General features: G+C 46.6%; 1 protein-coding gene and 1 long non-coding RNA gene across 2 annotated transcripts in view; one reads left to right on the forward strand and one right to left on the reverse strand.

Annotated features, from left to right (window-relative positions):
* The window catches only part of TENM4 (teneurin transmembrane protein 4), a 397674-nt gene that overhangs the window by 366577 nt on the left and 8507 nt on the right, over positions 1-22590 (forward strand). Inside the window, 4 exon segments of the mRNA XM_058545514.1 lie at positions 5592-5764; positions 10378-10613; positions 14241-14537; positions 16000-17614. Of these exon segments, the coding sequence (XP_058401497.1) occupies positions 5592-5764; positions 10378-10613; positions 14241-14537; positions 16000-17614 (2321 nt within the window).
* Positions 19583-22590, reverse strand: part of LOC131408596 (uncharacterized) — a 45793-nt gene continuing 42785 nt past the window's right edge. Inside the window, exon 7 of the long non-coding RNA XR_009220792.1 lies at positions 19583-19598. This is a non-coding gene — a long non-coding RNA (uncharacterized LOC131408596). The remainder of the gene's footprint in view (positions 19599-22590) is intronic.

Below are 22590 nucleotides of genomic sequence, written 5' to 3' on the forward strand. Positions count from 1 at the left end.
TAAGGTCAGACAGACCTGACTTTGAATCCTGTTCCTCTGCTAGCTGTGTGATCTTAGGCAAGTTAGTTATCCTTTCTGAGCCTCATATTCCTGAATTGTGAAATAACAATAATAATACCTACCTCAAAAGATGGTTATGAGCACGGTGCTTGATAAATACCTAAAAGGTACTCCGTGAATATTAGTGAACTTTCCCTTCCTCATATGGAAGGGGGAGCGGGTAAAAGGGGTGGAATTCTTACTTATTCTCAGTCCACATCTTGAAAAAACAATAATAATAGCTACTGTTTATTTATTCAGTCATTCATTCATTAATTCATCCAAGAAATATATATTGAGTACCTTTTATATGCTGGGTACTCCTCTAGGCCCTGAAAATACAGACAAGGTCCCTATCCTCATGGAGCTTATATTCCAGTGGGAAGAGACAGACAACGAACAAGTAAACATATAAACAAAATAATAAGTACAATTGGGCCAGTCCCGTGGCTTAGCAGTTGAGTGCGCGCGCTCCGCTGCTGGCGGCCCGGCTTCGGATCCCAGGCACGCACCAACTCACTGCTTGTTTGGCCATGCTGAGGCAGCGTCCCACATACAGCAACTAGAAAGATGTGCAACTATGACATACAACTATCTATTGGGGCTTTGGGGAGAAAAAGGGAAAAACAAAAGGAAGAGGATTGGCAATAGATGTTAGCTCAGGGCCGGTCTTCCTCAGCAAAAAGAGGAGGATTGGCATGGATGTTAGCTCAGGGCTGATCTTCCTCACACACACACAAAAATAAGTAAGTACAATGAAGACAATAAAATAAGATAACGTGATAGTGATGGGAGGACCCATCAGAAAGGGTGATCACAGAAGGCCTCACTGGAGTGATAACATTTGAACATTGAATAAAACCTGAGTAATGAAAGGAACTAACCAAATCAAGATTGTAGGGAAGAACATTCCCTGCAAAGGGAACAGTAAGTGTGAGCTGGCTTGAACTTGGCATGTTTGGAGAACAGAAGGAGAGGTAGTGGAATGCAGGAAGTACGGAGGAATAGAGTTCAAGGTGAAATCAGAAAGAGAGGCAGGAAGGAGCAGGTCATTCAGCCAACATTCATTCACATTATTGAGCACCTGCTATATGCAAGGCACCCTTCTAAGTTCTGGGGGTACAGCAGTGACCCAACACAGTCCCTTTTTCCCTCAGGGAGTTGACAAGAAAACAGAACTGAGTGCCCTTCCCCTAGGGCTACATTGCTGGCAAGTGTAGAGCCTGGATTCAAAGCCGAGACTTTCTGGCTCCAAGGACCTTCCCACACCAACACGTTCCTTCCATTCCTTTTGGTTAGAAAGAAAGAAAATTTGCCAGTAATTAAAGTAAAGCTGCGACAGACATAACTAAGACGTTGTTCAGAAGTCACCCAATCACGGGGCCAGGGTCTGAAGCAGCCACTTGGAATCCAGCAAGTGCAGAGAACTATCCCCCAACACCTTGTTGGGCAGCACCAGCCTCCTTTCTCTTAGCAGCTCTGGAGCAGGAAGAGAAAGGGCTCCACTGAGGGGGCCACAGGGCAGAGGTGTTCAAGGTCTAGAAGATGGGCAGCTCCATTTCTTCCCCACAGAGGCAGAAGCAACAGTGTTCTGATGGGATAATCACAGTTATTGATCAGGCAGCAGAGAGATCCAGTGGCATTTCTCAAGCTCTGGAAGGCACTGAAATGAATGAATAGGAGACAAGAAAATTCTATAAATTGGCTGTTCTATTTGATGTTCATTTAATTAAGACATTCAGTCCTTCTAATGGAAAATGTGAGGAGTGGAAATTACTGTTTTTTGGCCATCTCGTATAAAATGAAAACCAGATCTTGAAGGCATGGGTCCTTTTCATTGTATCTTCTTCAGGCTCAATTTAATTATGTATTACAGGCTATCTTCAATAATAATTACAATCGTCTGCCTTTATGCAAAGCCTCTTTCTGTCTTGGAGAGTAAAACTCTGGGGAGAGGCCTACGGAGATTGCTGAAGTATCATTTAGTGAAAGTGGTTGTGTCCATATTTGTGCATTCAGTTGATGTTTATCATGTCCCTACTGTGTGTCAAGCCTCTGTCAAGTCCTGCAGGAGGTAGCATGTGAATGAATCATGGTCCCTTTCCAGCAGAGCAGGAAAAAGGCTTCACACATCCAATCATGCATTCATTTATTTGTTCAGCCAACGTTCCCTGCCTGTCGTCTCTCTGCCATTCCCACTGCTGGAGCAGCTAACATGAACAGAGCCAGTCCTCCAGGGCCCCGTTGCTGGCAGGTGGTAGGATCCAGAGTCCCAGTCTGGCTGTCTGACTCCACAGCCCTGTCTTGACTCAAGCACTCCCAGGCTGAAGCAGGAGACAATTTGAACATCAGCTAGTACCATGCAGGGGACACAGTCTGTGACAGAGCTGTGCCGGAGTATCCCTGGGAGAAGAAGGGACGGGAGAGACCAGGGAGGGCTTTATGAAGTGGCCTTGGGCAAGGCCTTGTTAGAAGTAGTATTGAAGTGACATCTGACCCCTGATTAATAATCTCTCTATCAAGTATTTGTAAGGCTCCATAACTCCCTTTTAAGTATCTTTTTAAGTATCTTGGTATAAGGGCCGGCCCCGTGGCTTAGCGGTTAAGTGTGCGTGCTCCGCTGCTGGCGGCCCGGGTTCGGATCCCGGGTACTCACTGAGGCACTGCTTCTCCGGCCATGCTGAGGCCGCGTCCCACATACAGCAACTAGAAGGATGTGCAACTATGGCATACAACTATCTGCTGGGGCTTTGGGGGAAAAAATAAATAAATAAAAATTATAAAAAAAAAAAGTATCTTGGTATAATAAAATCTCTTTTATCCGGTTAGGTCAGGAAATTAGATAGTCTGAGTAAGTAGTCTCATTAATAAAGAGTATGTACATGGATAACAGGACTAGCACAGCATACCCATCCCCTGAACCTGTGGGACCGAAATGGATCTTCCTGTTGATTTAAAAGATGACTCAGGGTCCAACAGGGCTCCGTTACTCATAGACCACAAATACAGTTAAGATGACCAGGGCAGAGCCAATTTTGGGGAGTCTTGATTTGGGGCTCAGGAATTTGGAGTGTGCTAGTTATTTTACTGAAAAGGCCTGGAGATTGATATTGGCAGATATCCTATAAGTGAGACTCTACAAATGCCAGTAATTTAAAAGGTCCTCTTCCCCAAGATGGCCATGCTCATGAGCTCCTGGTATGTGGCATCACTTGGGTTGTCAAAGCACTTTTCTGATTATGAAAATAATCCATGTTAATTATAGAAAATCTTGGGGATATAAAATATAAATACATAAGCAATTAAGATCACCTGTAATTCTACCTTCCAGAGATAACCACTGTAAACGTTTTTGTGAAATTCCTTCCTGTTCAAATTTTCAGCAACCATAAGGGTTAAAGAGAACCTACAGTTAAAGGGAACAAAGCTCTGAATGAGTCTGCAGGTGAGAGAGGCCTTAGGACAAACATTCCAGATCTTTACCCCAAAGATCTTTGCCATCCTTCCTAGCAGCAATCTCTCAGAATCACTCCCTCACCTGGCTCTGAGCGGCACTCTCACCTTTGACCCTCCAGTCCAGGTTTCAAACCACACCATCACTCTCCCCTAAGGCAAAGTGACCTTTTCTCATGAGAACCTGACTCAGTAGTAAGGAAGAAAAATGAGAAATCATGACAGGAAACAGGTTTCCAAAGCCCTTTAACTGCCTATAGGAGAGCCCAAAGGACTGATACAGACCCACAGCCTTGCCCCACCAAGCCCAAGCCTGAGGTATGGGTAGAGGCCACTGAGTTGCTCGCCATCTTGGAAGAGCTTCCGTTCCCCTGCCTCAGGCCTCAGCAACAGAGAGATTCAACTTTCCTTGGCTCTTCCCCCAGAGTGGGACTTGTGTCCAGGACTGGGATGATTCATTCAAAACACCGTTGCCAACACCTCCTCTGTGGCAGACTGTGCCAGGGACTCTCACCATTCAGTGTACAGAGTGTCATGATCAGTGCCAGGCACAGGTTCAGAAAGAGCTGGCAGATGGCAGAGTCCATGCAGCACCCAAATCTGACCTGAGCAGAAAATTGCTCAGCGAAGGCCTGCCTAGTCTCACCCACTAAGTCTCACCTGAAACCATGGAAACTGCAGGACCCAGGGGTCCTGGCAGGAAGCCAGGCCCAGCTGAAGAAATCATGAGAAGAGCCAGGATGGACCTGAACTCTCAGGCCTTTCATTTCACCATAGTTAAAACCCTCTGGGGTCCAGAGGCCAGCTTTACTCCAGGATTAGAAGCAAAGCAGGAAGAAAGTCCAGTAGGGAGACCCAGAGTACATGGGGGAGGCATATATGGCTGAACCTGTGCAGCAAGCTTAAGCATGAGTAGAAGTCAGAAATATTGACATCTGGATGAAGAACTCTTCCCCCATTCACACACAAATGCAAAAAGGCTATTTAAACCTACCTTTTGACACTTCAGCCTCCCATAATTAAAAATAATAACTAAAATGTTAATAGCCTACTCCCTGCCCCCTCCCAACCACTCTGCAGCAGGTGGGAGAGCACACCTTGCAAATGGACGGTACAGAAATGCTCGCTGAAGACAGAGAAGCAAGTGGTGGCTTGGAAGCAGACAGATCTGAGTTTGAATTTTGACTCTACCACACTTATTAGGTGTGTAACCTTGAGCAGGTGACTTAACTTTTCTGAGCCTCCTCCAAAAAGGAGATAATATATACTTTTTAGAGTAGTTGTGAGGATTAAATGAAAGAATGTATGAAAAGCCACTGGCACCATACCTGGTACATTGTAGGTGTTCAAGAATCACAGGTCTTTTATTATTATCAGGAGAATGGGAAAGAGAATTAAAATTCAATTATGACGCTTCAGAAAAACCACACCAGAGCAAAGCTGTGAGTTCTGAAAGCTGCAGATACACAGCTGCTTGGTGCTAGATGTGAAATCTAGATGGGCAGAGGTTGCAAGAGCCCATCTGTCTAGCCTGCTTTTGCAGCAGAGTCCTGGTCTGAATTCAGAGTACCCTTTTCCCAGGATCTGTAGCTTCCTAGGAAGCCCCATCTCTAGTGTTGTTCAGGAAGAAACTGTATAACCAGTTCTTGGGGGTTTTGAGAGGGGATTCAAGCATTACATTTGACCACTTCCCCTCTGGGAGTGCGTCCCCATGCCCCCCACCCCCACCCCAAGACTCTGGGTCAGCAATCTCATATGGCCACCAGCATCTCACCCTTCTTGGGTGAATATTGGTTTATAGCTACAGGGAACTTCCACATGTTCCTCACAGTAATCCTGGGTGGTAGGCAGAGCAGGAGTTGTCATCTCCACTTTGTGGAATTAGGAAAGGAAGACTCAGAGAGGTAAGTCGTTTGCCTGCAGAAGGGTATCAGCAGGTGGAGTCGTATCCTGAAAACTATGTGCAAGGAAGTGTAGGAGACATGGAAATGTATTCGACCAGAAGGAAATACAATACTGTGGCATAAGGCAGAACATGCCGAGTTCCAGCTATAGCAGTGTTATATTTCTGTTACTCAGAGCCACCCCTTGGTTTTCAGGTATGACAGCTTTGGCCGCCTGACAAATGTGACCTTCCCTACTGGCCAGGTGAGCAGTTTCCGAAGTGACACAGACAGCTCAGTGCATGTCCAGGTAGAGACCTCCAGCAAGGATGATGTCACCATAACCACCAACCTGTCTGCCTCAGGTGCCTTCTATACACTGCTGCAAGGTAAGCCAGGTGGGGCTGGGGGACTTTGAGGCAGAGGGGTGGGGAGACCCCTTTGGAACAGGATGACACAAGCAACAAGCTGCTCCTGGAGCTGCCCAAGAACAGGAAAGCATTATAACTGGTTTCTCTCTGTATTGCCACCTAATTTGCAAAACACACCAGCCTGAGTCCTATAAATTCTCCCCCAGAAGCATCAGGGTAATATTTCACTGTTTCATCCCATTATCATGGGAACAAAGGGTAGAGAATCCATTAGCTGCTGATCCAGGTGACCTCACTATTCTGCCGTTCCAATGGCTCCCAGATTAAAGACTTCCTCTCACACTGGCGCAGGCGAAGACAAAGGACAAGAATAATTACACCTAATTAGGAACGGGATTTGGGCATGGAGGGTCCTTCCTGAAGCTCAGGTGGGAACGGTTTGTGCCTCTGCTAGGATTCCACAGAGAAAACGCCCTTCTTCTCTGCACCCATCCAGTGATCCCTGGTGTGATCTTTTAGCATCAGATAAATCACAATGATGAAACATGATGGAGGGGGCCATAAATTGTCTGCCTCAGTTGTTCTCATGGGACATGGTGACCCAGGATGGGGCTTGCAGCTTTGCTGGACGTAGTAAGCATGAAAGAAAAAAACAAAAAAGAAGCCATCACCGGGGAAAGCCTTGCTTGATTCTCAACCCCTTACCCTCCAGATGGTTTTTTGTATTCCCAAAAGCTTTGACAGAGAGTAGTAAAAAGAGCCTTGGGCTGGGAGTCAGAGGCCCTAATTCTAGTCCTGACTCTGCCCCCACATCACAGCGGCCCTCAATTTTCTTCTCCGGGAAAAGAAAGCAAGTTGAAGCCATGTCAAATGGTGTGGGGCAGTTCAAAGAGTAGGAGTTCTGGGGTAGACAGACCGGGTCCCTATGCGCGCTGTGCCAGTTCCTACCTGTGTGAATTGGCTGGAGTCACTCTTCTGCAAGCCCCAGTTTCTGGGTCTGGGAAATGGGGTGAATTACAATACCTGCCTCATAGGGTTGCTCAGATCATTTCTTTAGACAACATACACAGTGACCAGCATGGACCAGGCATGTAGTATTGCTCAGTAAGTACTTGTTGGATAAATTAACTAATTAATTAACAGGTAGTTTGGTTTACTATAAGGAAATAACTGTATATTTTCACAACCACTTTTACTCCCAAATGTAGTCCTATGCCTTTAAAAAAGCTCAAAGGGGCCGGCCCAATGGCGTAGTGGTTAAGTTTGCATGCTCTGCTTCAGCAGCCCGGGGTTTGCAGGTTCGAATCCCGGGTGTGGGCCTACGCACTGCTCATCAAGCCATGCTGTGGCGGCATCCCATATACAAAATAGAGGAAGATGGGCACAGATGTTAGCTCAGGGCTAATCTTCCTCAGCAAAAAAAAAAAAAAAAAAGAGGAAGATGGGCAAAGGATGTTAGCTCAGGACCAATCTTCCTCACAAAAAAAAAAAGCTCAAAGAACAATAGCGGTTCTCAGTCAAAGAAAGAATAAACAAGCCCTAGAGTTCCTTCCCCACCAAGCACCTTTAGAAATGGGTTGGGACACACCTCAGGTATTTATGCTCTGACTGGGTTATTGCCACGAGTGGGTACCAATTCCAAGCCAGCCAGGGTTCTGCCTGACCAAGGATAGCAGGGCCACTGATTCCTCGGACATCTGTCCTTCAGGCCTATTTTCTTCCCTGTGGTCAAGAGTTGTCTCCTCCACCTCTAAGCTGGCTTTGAGCATTTCTCTCAAAAGTTAATGCAGGCTTTCTTATATTTGGGCAACTTTTTTAAATTCAAAAGTGCCACATTGCCTCGGTTTTAAAGATGTGCCATCAATTTAATGACAACTTTTCAGGTTGGGGGAAAAAGACACTGCTTGAAATTTATACAAGGAATGAAGACACATTCCAATTTCAGAAACATTAAAATGTGAAAAGGAGAAGTACATCTTGGAATCCAGGCAACGTGGTACCTGTGTCTCCTCTTTGGTGCCTCTGCCAAGCTCCCTTTCCTTCTCTCATACCAGGCTCAGATGCTCAGTTTTGCAGCCACCTCAGTAGAGTCTTTGTAAAAAGCTCTTTCAGTTTCGTCTTATGTCTGAACTATGGGAAGAAATAAGAAGCAGCTACTAATGAGCAGCGGCCTTGGGAAGTCACAGCTCCCGTTAAATGGGGATCATTTGACACGGGCCTCTACAGATGCTGTTCCATCCAAAGTCACCATTAATGGACATACGTGGATTCAGCAAGAAGCAGCTTTAAAAGATAAATTGACACAGGCTTTTTCACTGTTCAAAGGAAGCGAAATACAGATTGTCAGTGAATAATGCATAGCAAGTTTGAGGCAGATTTTAGAATTCTGTGTGTGTGAGAGAGAGAGAGAAAGATGGAGAGGGAGAGAGAGGGGCCGATCTGACGTTATTCCACCAGGGAAGATTCAGTGAGGGTTTCCTACAAAAACTACATCCTTATTGCTTGACATGGCCCGGAATATATCTAGTTCAACCCAGCAAACGTGTACTGAGCACATGCAATGAAAGCAATAATGATAGCTAACATTTTGGAGCACTTATTAAGTATGAAGTATATTGTTAGTGTTTTACATTCATAGTCCTATTTAATCCTTACAAGAACCCTCTAAGATAGGTATTATTAATGTCTCCCATTTTCTAAATGAAGGCAGTGAGGCACCAAGAGGTTAAGTAGCTGGTCCAAAGTCACATACCTAGTATGGTATTTGGACCCAGACAGATAGGCTCTAGAAGCCATTCTCTTACCCACTAATCTAAAGGCAATGGGGAGCTATTAAGGCCCAGGATTGTACTATAAACGTTCACTATGACAGGTGTGGAAATGGGGTGGTGGAGATAGAGGAGAGACGACAAGAGATATACGTGACAATGACTAGCATGGGGCCAGGCACATAAAACCAGTAATACTGACATTTACATGACACTTACTATATGCCAACTACTGTTCTCAGCTCGTCATGTTCATTATCTCACTTAAGCCTCTGAGGTGAGGGTACAATTATTATCCCCAGTCTACAGATGAAGAAATAGAGGCATGAGAGGTCAAAGAATTTGCCCAAGGTCATACAGTAAGAGAGTGGCAGGGCTGGGACTTGAATCCAGGTCGCCTGGCTCCAAAGTCCATGCTCTTGATCTCTATGCAATAGTGCCTCTCGCAGGAAACATTGGGATATTTGAGAATTAAGTCATTGTCAGAATGGTCAACCCTACACCTCTCAACTGCAAGAACATTAATGAGGCCTATGAAGAGGTTAAGAGATGTGTAGGAGGGGGAGGCATTCGTTCTGACCAGAGGAACAGGAGAAGCCTCTGGGAAGAGATGACATTTAAGCAAAGCGTCGAAGGAAGGACTTGGGCTGGCTTTATTGAGGAGAGGGGCAGTGCAGATAGACGCAACAGCCAAGGAAGGGAAGGAGGCAGGAGAGCACAGCACAAACTCAGAGATATTGTTTCCATTTTTAGAAAAAAACTCAGTGTGTGTTTTACAGCCGAAATTTACTTTTTCTCCAGAAGTTTCTTTTATCTAAAGATCTGAATTAAAATGTTTTAATCAGATTTAAAATTTCAAAATCAGATCTATTTTTAATTCATTGTCATATATACGTATACGTCATGTATATATGACAATGATTTAAAACATATATTTGGCATTCTGTTGGTGATTTAAGTATTGGAGTTATTTTTCACCTGGGTGTTAGGAATATTGTTACCCTAGTGTATATCAAGAACCTTAAAAATGTTCAACCCTTTGCTCTAGTAATCCTACTTTTAGGAGTCAATTTTTATTAAATAACCCAAAATGAAGACATTGATTTATCCAAGAAATATATTTTTTAATTGAGATACAATTCACATACCATAAAATTCACTCTTTTAAAGTGTACAATTCAGTGATTTTTAGTATATTCACAAGTTGTACAACCATCACCACTATCTAATTCCAGAAAATTTTTATCACGCCCAAAAAGAAACACCATACCCATTAGCAGTTTCCCCCTATTTCCCCCTCTCCTCACTAATCTACTTTCTGTCTCTATGAATTGGCCTATTCTGGACATTTCATATAAATGGACTCACTTACACAATATGTGGCCCTTTGTGTCTGACTTCGTTCATTTAGCATAATGTTTAAAATATATTTATTTCCACTGTTACTTTAATTATGAAAAACTGGAAACAATCAGAATATCTATGTGAGGGTTGGTTAAATAAATTATAGTATTTCCATAAATGGAATACTATGCAGTCATTAAGGAGATTTATGAAAAATATTCAACAATGTAATACAATGATCAGTGAAAAACTCTATAAGCAACTATTTTAAACTATAAATGTATTAGGAAATATCCTAAAATGTAGGAATATACCAAAATATTTATAATAGTTTTCCTTGGGTAATGAGATTATGGATGATCTCTGTATATTTTCCCAGTTTTCTTCAATAATAACATATTGTTTCTATAGTCAGAAAAATAAACACATTTAAAAACCACACCACTGCCTCTGCTCTACACACACTTCCTTCCTTCCTTGTCCCTTCTGAGCAGACTCTGTCCCTGTCCTCTCCCTCAGACCAGGTCCGGAACAGCTACTACATCGGGGCCGACGGCTCCCTGCGGCTGCTGCTGGCCAACGGCATGGAAGTGGCGCTGCAGACCGAACCCCACCTGCTGGCCGGGACTGTCAACCCCACCGTGGGCAAGAGGAACGTCACGCTGCCCATCGACAACGGCCTCAACCTGGTGGAGTGGCGGCAGCGCAAGGAGCAGGCTCGGGGCCAGGTCACCGTCTTTGGGCGCCGGCTGCGGGTGAGCACAGGCCTCCAGGCAGGTCTCAGCCTCTGGAGGTGGCTGGGTCCTTGGGGCAAGGAGTGAGGAGAGTCTGGAGAACTGGGCTCTGTTCTTGAAACTGTCCCTGGGGGAGAAAGTTTTCCTGGACCCTCAGTTTCCTCATCTGCAAAGGGGGGAAAGTAAAGTAGGAACCACATGCAATGAGAGTCTCGTATGTCTTTTTAGTCGTTACTCGTGGAAAGATCACTGGCTCTGCTGTTACTCAGGTCTGAATTAGATTTCCAGCTTACATTATTCCCTGAATGAATTTGGGCAAATCTGTCATCTCTTAAAAACCTCGATTTCCTTAGCCCTAAAATGGGGAAGATAAAACCAATTTTACAAGTTGCTACAAAGATTAGAAAAAATATATAAAGTGACTCCTACAGAGCCTATAAGGAGACTCCTACCGAGTCTGGCACATAATGAGTGGTCAACAATAGCTACTCTTGTTACTGCTATTCTTTTTACTATTATTGTTATTATGATTACTAATATGTCCGAAAATTCAGTTTAGCTGTTTGGAACCTAAGTCACATTCTCCTCTTTTTCCAGGCAGTCATCCTTCCTAAGTCAGCAGAATGACCCCCCACCATAGCTGTCATTGCCAGTGGCTTGGCAACTGTGGTCTGGCACTTCAGAGTGCTTTGCAGTATGTGGATGCCCTAAACCAGCCCTTTCTCTGCCTCACTCCCACGCTTCTGCAGAGTGTAGCCTCTGACCCAGGGCCCAATTGCCAGGATTCTCTTCCCTCCAGCTTCAGAAAGGAAGGTAATGGGAAGAATGAAAGCAAAGGAACTAGCCCTGGCTTTCACACAGTGCATCCCAGACCAGGTGCTCTGTAGGGACTTACTGGGCTGAAGGGAGCCACAGAACTGAGCCAGGAGTTCCTGACTCCTAAAACCACAAGCATCCTCCTGCAACATGGCTGGGGCTGTCTTGAGCCCCCTGCCCTTCAGCAGAGAAAGTTCATTTAAGCCCCTCTTTGACACCTGGGGCAACCGAGGTCCAAAGAGAGGAGGGAGTTTTCTAGACTCACATAGCTGGATGGTGGTAAAGACTAGGAACTAGGCACCTTGTCTCTTAGTTTAATTCCCACAACAGATACAGAAACGTTAAGTGACTTATCCAGTATCACACAACCAGAGCCACAAAACCATGCTTCCTGTGTTTCCTCAACAGCCAAGAACTCTAGCAACAACCTAATGTGGGAAACAGCCTTCCACTAGTTCCTGAGCTGTCTTTGGTCTCTGTGGCTTGCCCCCATCTGCGGCCTCACTGAGCCCCTCATGCACATCTGAGGCAGTGTGCTAAATGGAAAGTTTGACCTGACTTTGATTCCTGCCTGGGCTTCGTGTGTAGCCTTGAGCAACTCGTCTGAGCCTCAGGGTTCCTCTACAGAAACAAGATAATATATTCAAGCGCCTAGCCCAGTGCGGGTAGACCCCAGGTGCTCATAAACGGCAGTGATTAGCGCTCTCAGGACTTCCTCTCTGCCGTGTGAACTGGACCAAAAGTTTCCCAGGCTTTAATTGGTCCCTATCCCCACCTGAGATTAATGGCGCTCCAGTCGGGTGGCCGCATCTCCACATCCTCCCAAAATAAATGGCCACCCACAGTGGCGGCGTGTGAAATTAGAATGTTAGCCTGATGCGCCTCCCATAATGGAGCTCATTTTTTATACAACTGGGAACTTTTTTAATAAAGAAAGATGTAAAATAATCTCATTGCCGCCACTGCCAAGCACAGGAAGCATTAGGCAGTTCCCCAGTGAGCTGCTTAATTCAATTTTATTAATTTTGCCACAGAAGTATAGCTCCCCTTCACTAGGGGTCCTCCAGGGGATGAGGGGGCAGCTGGATGGGTGGCCTCACCTTGGGGGGAGTCACAGAGGACCTTCCAAAAAGATGCTTTTAAAAGGCCCCCGTCATTGTTGGTGGTGCAGACCCTGCACCTTCCTTTGCCCTCTCAGCAAAGAACACAGCTTCAGCCTCCAGCGCCTCTGATTTTTCATGGGAATTGTCTGCCACACTGTTTTTGCTTCTGCAATTGTGTTTGATTACCCCTGGGAAGGCACGCTTATTATAACCAGGCCATTCACAGCTAAAGTCATCTCAGCATCGTCATTATAAATCCTTATTTTCAAGGCTTTAGAATTTGTTTGGGGAGAAGAGAGAAACACACATGTCTCTACTTCCTCTGAGAATGACCGTGATCATTTGCTGTCATTTGATGGAAATAATTGCAGTCATTAATTCAGTACCTCCTATGTGTCCTGCACTCTGCTAAGCAATTTACTTAGGTTTCTTCAATCCTCACAACAGCCCTGTTTTACAGAGGAGGCAATTGAGACTCAGAGAGGGAAAGACACTTGCCCAAGGTCACACAGAAAAGTTGGCCACAGAGTTGAGGCTGGAATCCTGGCCTTAATTCTAGACTCTTCTTTACCACACAGGGCCCCAGAGGGTCTTTCCTTACCTCTGTCCACATGTGTGGTTTTGCATCACGTGACCTACGCTGTCTGCTTTCCTCTTGGGTCTTCCTTACTACTTGTCAAACTTAACCAGTGACTAATGGAAGAGTCAGAAAATGTGCCCAAATGCCCCGGAAGGCCAGGCAGCAGCATTTTAGCTTCAGAGTACCTGGCAGCGTTTCAGGGGCAACCAGTGCCTAAGGGGTGGATCCAACATAGAAACAGGCCTCAGGAGTATATTTCTTTATTAAAATATGAAAAATCCTGACTTACTGTTACCCCTGTGGGAGCCCTGTATTTCTGACTCTGAAAAGAAATTGAATTATGAGCTGACCTAGCAGCCCAGGTGGAGATCATAAAAGGGGCTCCTGATCCTGGAGGCAGGAGCAAAATGTTCCAGAGCTAGGATTGTGTCCCCAGGCAGCCCACAGCCAGAGAGCCATCAGAGACTCAAGCACACACGGCCTCCCAGGGCCTGAGGAAGAAGAAGGAGAAGATGGCTTGGGAGCTGATCAAGGTGACCGGGAAGCCCTAATTGTAGGGGCTAAGGGCAAGAGACACCCCAGAGGGGATAGAAATCCAAACTCCCAAGAAGGGTTGGACTCACTCAGAGGGCCAGTGAGCATTTGTTGGCACGTTGTGATGGTGAGAATAAATCCAGACTCCGTCACTCACCAGCCATGACATCTGGAGCACGACCCTTCACATCCCTGAGCTTTCAACTCCTCAGGGTCAAACACTAGCACAGTGCCTGACACATGATAAATGGGGTCAGGCATTGATTTGCTGGGCCCACTGGCCTCTCCCTTTTTAGGAGGGAGTCAAGAAGGATCTGCCTTTTTGTCTTCATTAGAAGAATCACATTAGGAAATGGTGTGGATCATCTTTAGTAACAGCTACTATTTCTGAGCATCTGTATTGTCTTTATCCTCACAATAGCCCTATGTAATTGGCGTTATTATTCCCATTTTACAGATGAGGAAACGTCACAGAGCTGAAAAGTGACAGAGCCAGGACCCAAACCCTTGATTATTGACACCCACAACCTGGGTGCCTCCTCTACTCAGGAGCTTCTCAGACCAAAGTTCTCAACGTCCAGATTAACTTTCTCTTTCCTCCGCCCCCTTCTCCAGGTTCACAACCGGAACCTCCTGTCTCTGGACTTTGACCGTGTGACACGCACGGAGAAGATCTATGATGACCACCGCAAGTTCACCCTCCGGATCTTGTATGACCAGGCGGGGCGGCCCAGCCTCTGGTCACCCAGCAGCAGGCTGAATGGCGTCAACGTGACGTACTCCCCAGGGGGCCACATTGCCGGCATCCAGAGGGGCATCATGTCTGAGAGAATGGAATATGACCAGGCAGGTCGCATCACGTCCAGGATCTTTGCTGACGGGAAGACATGGAGCTACACGTACTTAGAGAAGGCAGGTGTCTGTCTCCCTCCATCTCTGGCCTTGCCATATAGAAAGCCAATCATTGTGGCTCAACCCATAGCCAGGCCCAGCCTGCTGACCTCGATGGATTAGATCTGACCCGTGTGGTCTCCAAAAGGAAATGTCAGGAAAATCTGCAACAGAGGGCCAGAGGGTCCTGAGGGGCATCTAGATGGATCATGGTGTTAGCGTGGCAAGTGAGGGTCATGGGGCAGGAGAATATAAAAGTCCCGCCTGATCAAATGGAGCTGGGAACAGACCCAACCACTTACTGGACTTACGGAGCAGGACTCAGGGTCTGGAGCCAGGCAGGGGTCTGCTCCCAGGGCTAGGGCACACGGTGTGTTCTGGTCACAGAGAACAAGGCAGAAGCCCCCGGATCAGTACTTAGGCAGGAGGTGCTTAATCCTGAGCTTTGAGTGCTGGGTGTGGCCTTGGTAAATTCCTTCTGCTTCAGGTCAGGATTCATTTCATCCGAGAGGCTAAGAATCAGAAAGGGCCTGAAATCAAAAGTTGGTCCCAAATAGGAGAAAATGGTAGCTTTGATACCTAGATATCGCTAGGCCTGTTATCTGCTGACTTTCCTGAAACAGAGCCTGTACTTCATGCCCCAGTTCTGGTACCCAGGTCCTTGCTTTGTTCCCTGCTCCTGGTCACCTGTTCAGGGCACAGACTCTGCTTGCTCTGTGGTCAGTCTCCCCTAGCCTGTGCTGGGTGAGCGTCTCCAAGAGCAATGTTCAGTGGTGGTGCTATGGGAGACCTTGGAGGTCATCCAATCTACTGTAAACCAAACCTAGAGAGGGAAAGAACTTTCCGAGGGCCACACAGTGGTCTCTTGTGAGAAACCAGGTCCCCCCATTCCCATCACAGCTCACCCCACCCCAGGGTGGGCTTATGACCTATTACTACATAAACAATTGTGAAGAACCTTAAATGCCCTTCTCAGACACAGTCTTTATCCTGTAGGCCACAGGGAGTCAACAGAAGTTGTTTAGCGGGCAATAGACATTGTCAGACTGTGTTTTAGGAAAATCATTCTCGCTTGAGTAGGAAGATTGATTTGAGAAAGAATCTGGAGCAAGGAAACCAGGAAAGAGGCTCCTACAAATACTTTAGGCCAGTGCTCCCAACCTTTCTCACACCCCATCACACACTAAAATCATCATTTTTGTACCAAAGGGGCAATCAGACAAGGCTGTTCACCATAAGAAGGCAACTGGCCTGAGTGCTCTGGGGCCCCAGGCCCTGCCAGGGCCAAGGGCTGAGAGAAATCCTTATCTTAGCACATCTGTTCCCCATTGCAGTATCCTATGGCACATTGGCTGGAAAGCTCGAGTTTGGGAGAACCACCAGTTTCCTTGGCCTTTCATTCCTTTCCTATAAGTCTTGGGCACTCAGACCTACCCTTCCTCCCACCACCCTCCTCTCACTCTTGGTTCTCCTTTCCCTCCAGTCCATGGTGCTGCTCCTCCACAGCCAGAGGCAGTATATCTTTGAGTTCGACAAGAACGACCGTCTGTCTTCTGTGACGATGCCCAACGTGGCCCGGCAGACACTGGAGACCATTCGCTCAGTGGGCTACTACAGGAATATCTACCAGCCCCCCGAGGGCAATGCCTCAGTCATCCAGGACTTCACTGAGGATGGGCACCTCCTCCACACCTTCTACCTGGGCACTGGCCGCAGGGTGATATATAAGTATGGCAAGCTGTCGAAGCTAGCCGAGATGCTATACGACACCACCAAGGTGAGCTTCACTTATGACGAGACAGCAGGCATGCTGAAGACCATCAACCTGCAGAATGAGGGCTTTACCTGCACCATCCGCTACCGTCAAATTGGGCCCCTGATCGACCGCCAGATCTTCCGCTTCACCGAGGAAGGCATGGTCAATGCTCGTTTTGACTACAACTATGACAACAGTTTCCGGGTGACCAGCATGCAGGCCGTGATCAACGAGACCCCGCTGCCCATCGATCTCTATCGCTATGACGATGTATCAGGCAAGACAGAGCAGTTCGGGAAGTTTGGTGTCATCTACTATGACATTAACCAGATCATCACCACGGCGGTCATGACCCACACCAAGCACTTTGACGCATATGGCCGGATGAAGGAAGTGCAGTATGAGATTTTCCGCTCGCTCATGTACTGGATGACCGTCCAGTATGATAACATGGGGCGAGTAGTGAAGAAGGAGCTGAAGGTGGGACCCTATGCCAACACCACCCGCTACTCTTACGAGTACGACGCTGACGGCCAGCTGCAGACGGTCTCCATCAATGACAAGCCACTCTGGCGATACAGCTATGACCTCAATGGGAACCTGCACTTACTGAGCCCTGGGAACAGTGCCCGGCTCACCCCACTAAGGTACGACCTCCGCGACCGCATCACTAGGCTGGGTGACGTGCAATACAAGATGGACGAGGATGGCTTCCTGAGGCAGCGCGGCAGTGATGTCTTTGAGTACAACTCAGCTGGCCTGCTCATCAAGGCCTACAACCGAGCTGGTGGCTGGAGCGTCAGGTACCGCTACGATGGCCTGGGGCGGCGGGTGTCCAGCAAGAGCAGCCACAGCCACCACCTGCAGTTCTTCTATGCAGACCTGACCAACCCCACCAAGGTCACCCACCTCTATAACCACTCCAGCTCTGAGATCACATCCCTCTACTACGACCTGCAAGGACACCTTTTTGCCATGGAGCTGAGCAGTGGTGATGAGTTTTACATAGCTTGTGACAACATTGGGACTCCTCTTGCTGTCTTCAGTGGAACAGGCTTGATGATCAAGCAGATCCTGTACACAGCCTATGGGGAGATCTACATGGACACCAACCCCAACTTCCAGATCATCATTGGCTACCATGGTGGCCTCTATGATCCACTCACCAAGCTTGTCCACATGGGGCGACGGGATTATGATGTGTTGGCTGGTCGCTGGACTAGCCCAGACCATGAGTTGTGGAAGCATCTTAGTAGCAGCAACATCATGCCTTTTAATCTCTATATGTTTAAAAACAACAACCCCATCAGCAACTCTCAGGACATCAAGTGCTTCATGACAGGTGAGGATCGGGGCTCATTCAGAGGGCAGGACCCACTATTGTTCTGGTCATCTCACAAGACAGTCTTCCTTGAGAATGCTAATATAGGGTAATGGGAAACATTGACTTTCTCTTGGAGCAGCATTTTCCAAAATATATTTGAAGAAACACTCATTCAGAGAAGTGCTCTGGAAAAACTGGGTCTGGGATCAAATCAATTTGACAGGGCAACCACCATTCTTAAATTTTTAGAATATATTTCACCTTGTGAAAGGCTCTAAGAAGTCCTGTAGTAAAGAGAACTGTTTAATAGATTTACCCACTATTTCTCAAACTTACTTGACCATGAAACCCTAATATCTCACTGGGCGCATCCCTTGGAATGCACTTTGGGAGTTTCTGACCCAGAATTAAGGCTGGCTATGAGCCCCTGATAAGTTAGGTGAAGGTATGGCTAATAATAATAATAATTCAGTTCTCTTATTCGGGATGAAGTAATGGAAAATTCAGACTTCGGAGACAGACAGAACTAGGTGAAGGAAAGCTATGATGGTCACAAAAATTACTTAACTTCCCTAAATTCCAGTTTCCTGATCTATAAATTGAAGTTGGAATACCTACCCTGATTCTGGTACATTAAATATGCATATTGTAAATCCTAGAGCAACCACTAAAAAATAAAACAAAGGCATAGCTAATTAGTCAATAGTGGAGATAAAATGAAGACTAAAAAAATATTCAATCCAAAGAGAGTGGGAAAAAGAGGAGGGAAAGGAGCAAAGAACAGTTGGACAAATAGAAAAAAAGAAAATACTTACCTGGTAGGATGGTTGCAAGGGTGAAATGAGATATATTTGATAACCTGCCTAGCACAGTGGTGGCTCCTGTTGGTTCCCTTTCCTCTACCCTGTGATTTAAAAAGTGGGCTTTGTCAGGGCCAGTCTTCCTCAGCAAAAAAGAGGAGGATTGGCATTGGATGTTAGCTCAGGGCTGGTCCTCCTCACAAAAAAAAAAAAAGTGGGCTTTGCTTTCCACTACTCTGAAACCAACTTGAGTATAAAGTGTCCCATAGGTCACACATGCCAGAAATGTCTCCAGCAGCCGCAGTCTTCCCAGAAAGCAGCCACTCCCAGGCTAGCCACAGAAGACCTCAAGAGTCAGAGCAGCTGTGGGGATTCAGGTCTGGATAAAGCCAGCACTTTTTATAGAAGAGAGTTTGTGGTGGGCAAAAACTGGGCATATCCCAACTTGCAAACCCGGTAGTCGCCCCCTCTTTTGTCCTGTGACACAATCCTCCTGCCCCCTATTTTAAGGCAGTTTCATTCATTTAACAAGGGCCTCTTCTGTGCAGCCACTGTTTTAGGCACTGAGCATAGAAAGATGGTCCCTGCCCTCCAGGAATTCACACTGCAAGAGGGGAGACAGACAATTGCTGTCCAGTGTGGGGGGCCCATGATGGTTTGTACTGATGGCCATTGAAACACAGGAGGCACAACTGGCTCTGCCTAGGGAGCAGCTGATATGTGAAACCCGCTTATGAGAGGACATTCATCAGGTGATGGGGAGAAAGGCAATCTGGGGAGAGGGGACTATACATGCAAAGGTTTAGAGAGGGCAACATGTGCAGCTCACATGAGTGCCCCTTAGGGACATGGCCCCCAAATTTGGTGACGCAGTCTGGACCCTGTTTCTGCAGACAGCAATTGGAGGAGTCCTCTTTCAGGGAGGAATTCCAGGTGGTCATGTTGAAAGCAGGAGACCAAGAGTGGGGAAGAAGGGAGAGCACAGTGGTGGGCAGGTGTGATGCAAACATACCTGGGGCCTGTGGATGCGCAGGAATATCCCAACAAGGTTTCACAGCATTCACCACGCTCAACTTGCCACCAGCCCTAGAAAAGCTTAGCAGATTGAGAGGACATTTCCATTACATCTGTCTGCATTAAGCATGCCGCCTGCCTCACCCTCCAATGAGTTTCCTGTGAGATGTCTTGGCAGGTTACTGTAGCTGAAAAAAAATGGTGCAAAAAAACATTTTACTACCAAAAACCAAGATACTACTAATTCTCACTAAATCTTGCCTTTTAGCTTCCACTTGGGCTACATGCAACCTCATTCACATCTAGCAACAACAATAAAAGGAGCATCTTTTTTTCTAAAAATCTCAAGAGTCTTGAGATATACTCCAATTGGATAGGCTTAGGTCACATGACAACCCCTGACCCAATCACTATGGCTGGGGAGATAGAAGGCACTGATTGGCTTAGCCAAGGTCACATGCTCCATTGCTGAACCCTTAGGTGCAGTCAGCTTCCCTAAACCTCCAGGGATACCCCAAAAAGGAAGAGTAAGAAGGCAGAATGGATGCTAGGAAGGCAACCACAAAATGTCCACCACAGATCCATCGGATACACTGTGGCATGTAACCCTCCCTGGAAGCCTGTGAGATGGGGATTACTGACCCCATTTACAGAGGAGGAAAGTGAGGATCAGAGAGAACTAAGTGGCAAGGCTGGGTTAGAACTCTGTTCTGACTCCAAACTCCTCATTCTTGGATTCAAATCCACTTTGTAAAGTGCAAGGCTGTGCACACGTGAAAGGGGTTATTATTCTTCATCATTGTCCCAGACGGCCACACTGAAGTCGGAGACAGATGGGTAAGAGGAGCTTTTTAACTTGTGGGAAATGTCTACCTCTAATGTCATAAGAAGGAATAGTAAAATTCCCAGCTCTTCAGAAGAGCGCCATAGAAAAAAACCAATGAATAAATCAATTTTCAGCATTTTTCCTAAAGGCATAATGAAAGTGTCCCGCCTTCCATCACTTATAATTAAGGCCCAGCCCTCTTTTCAGCCCCCTGGTTTCCTGGGAATTTGCGGTATTCCTGATAGAAGCTTTCCTTTGCAACTACAGATTCAGAGGCAAGTTCTAAGCCTGAGGCAAAATAGCTTTGTAGGGTTTTTTCTTCCCCCCTGTTCTGTTTGTTTTGTTTTCCCAAAGAACCATCTGCCAAGATTCATAGAGTCGGAGATTCTTAGAAACTCGGTGAGGAAAGGAACTTTGGAGAAAAGCTGGTCCAAGTGCCTCATGTTACAAATGAGGAAATGGAGGTCCAGGGACGTGGAGGCAGGGGTTTGAGGAAACACAGAAAACCTTCTGTGAGCCAGGAACCCAGTTGGATGCTTTAAAATACATTAAATCCAATCATTTATGTAACAAACTTAGAACAGTTCCTGCTACATGATGGCTGCCCCAAAGTGGTAACAACATTCATATTCTTCTCTATGACGGGGTGAAAACCATTTCTACCATCAATTTGCACATAAGGAGACTGAACCTCAGAGAAGTTAAGGAAACTGTCCAAGTTTACAGGTTGCAAGTTGGAGAAGCAGAGTCTGAACCTGGGTTTTGTGCTGCCTCACCATGCTCCTTCCCTTATATGATCTTTCTAGAAGTAGAGCCTAGGTTTTCTAGCTTCCCTTTCTACCACCCCCTCCACCTCAGCACCTCCAGGTTTCACATCCAAGAGAGGGGCTCTGGGACATCTAAAATGCAAAAAAATAAAGGCAGACATGAGGTTCTTGAATGGGAAGGCAACATGGGATGCGGTGGTGACAGGGACACAGTCATTGACCCCCAAAGGACACTCCCATCACTGGGATGAACTCAATGGGGGTGGGGGAAGACAATTCTGCCAGTGCTTGGACCCTAAACAGGACCTCCCTGACCAGGTATCTGTCTCCTTTGGAAGAAGCCAAAAGCAGGCCCACAGCCCGGAGTTGCTGGCTCTGAGGCTCAACTCCAAATCCTGCCTTTCCCAGAGTTTAGACTCTGAGTCTCTCGGGTCAACAACTGCTTTGGCATCTTCAGCTGCCTCTTCCCAAGAAAGGCTGAGCCATGCTGGGAGACAAGCTGTCCGTCTCTCTCCTATAGGCCCCAAATCACCTCCTACCTATCCCAGGCTCTTCCTGCCCCAGCCACAATTTTCCTTTCTGGTTCTTTCTCTGCCTTGCTGAACTACTGTCTGGTGATGTGAACACTCCCTGCACTTACCTCCCCTCTCCAGGCTTTGCTTTGTACAATGCTCTTTGCCTGAAGTGCCCCCTTCTTCTCCGTCGAAGCCTGAAAAAATTTACACAGGTTTCAATGTCTGGCTTAAATGCCACCTTCTTCATGAAGACTAGTCAGCCTGTCCAACTGAAAGACTTCTGCCCTCCTCTCATCTTTGTTCTGTGTCCAAGTTATCCATGCCCGTGTCTCATCTCCCATTCCGGGTCCTGACTGTGCGAGGTAAGGGTCTGTAGGACACAGTACTGGGCACATAAACCACATTCAACAACAGTGGACCAAGTGACTGATGGCACACCTTCCACCCTCTTTCTTTTCATTATGTCCCAGCTTCCTGATTCCGTTCTTCAAGGAGACAAATGCTCATGGCAAAATCCCACCTGTCCCTATACCTAATTTTTATAATTAGTAACCCCCAAGGAATGTTATAAAATCAGTAAATCCCATGCCTATGGGGCTAGATCCTGAAGCCCAATGTAAAAACTGGAAAATGAAGGCACAGGGAGATTAAGTGACTTCCTTGGGCTCTCAGAGTAAATAAAAGGCAGGATGGGGGGCGGGGGAACAAACTCCTTGATTTTTCTTAGAGGCCATCTCCATGCCCTAAGGCACTTTGGCCCTGAGGCTCTAATCTCTGTAAAGAGGATTGGGAGAGGAGGGAGAGTTTGTTTCTTAAGTGAATTTTCTCTTTGAAAGTCACTCAGTAAAATCTTTCCTGTGGGGGTGGTAGTCCTCTGCAAGAGTTTCCTACTGGTGTTGGGAGTGGATGTGGAAGTCTTCATCCATCAACAGCTGCCCCCCAGGATGAAGCTGAAGATTCAGGGGTTGAAGTGACAGTAAAAAGGGGAGTCTGGAAACCTGGGTTCTATTTAAGTTACATCTATCTCAGATAAATACCTAGGAGGGGGACGCTGGGTCCCAAGAGGATGTCC

This window comes from Diceros bicornis, chromosome 7 (genome assembly GCF_020826845.1).
Source record: "Diceros bicornis minor isolate mBicDic1 chromosome 7, mDicBic1.mat.cur, whole genome shotgun sequence".
NCBI classification, from domain to species: domain Eukaryota; kingdom Metazoa; phylum Chordata; class Mammalia; order Perissodactyla; family Rhinocerotidae; genus Diceros; species Diceros bicornis.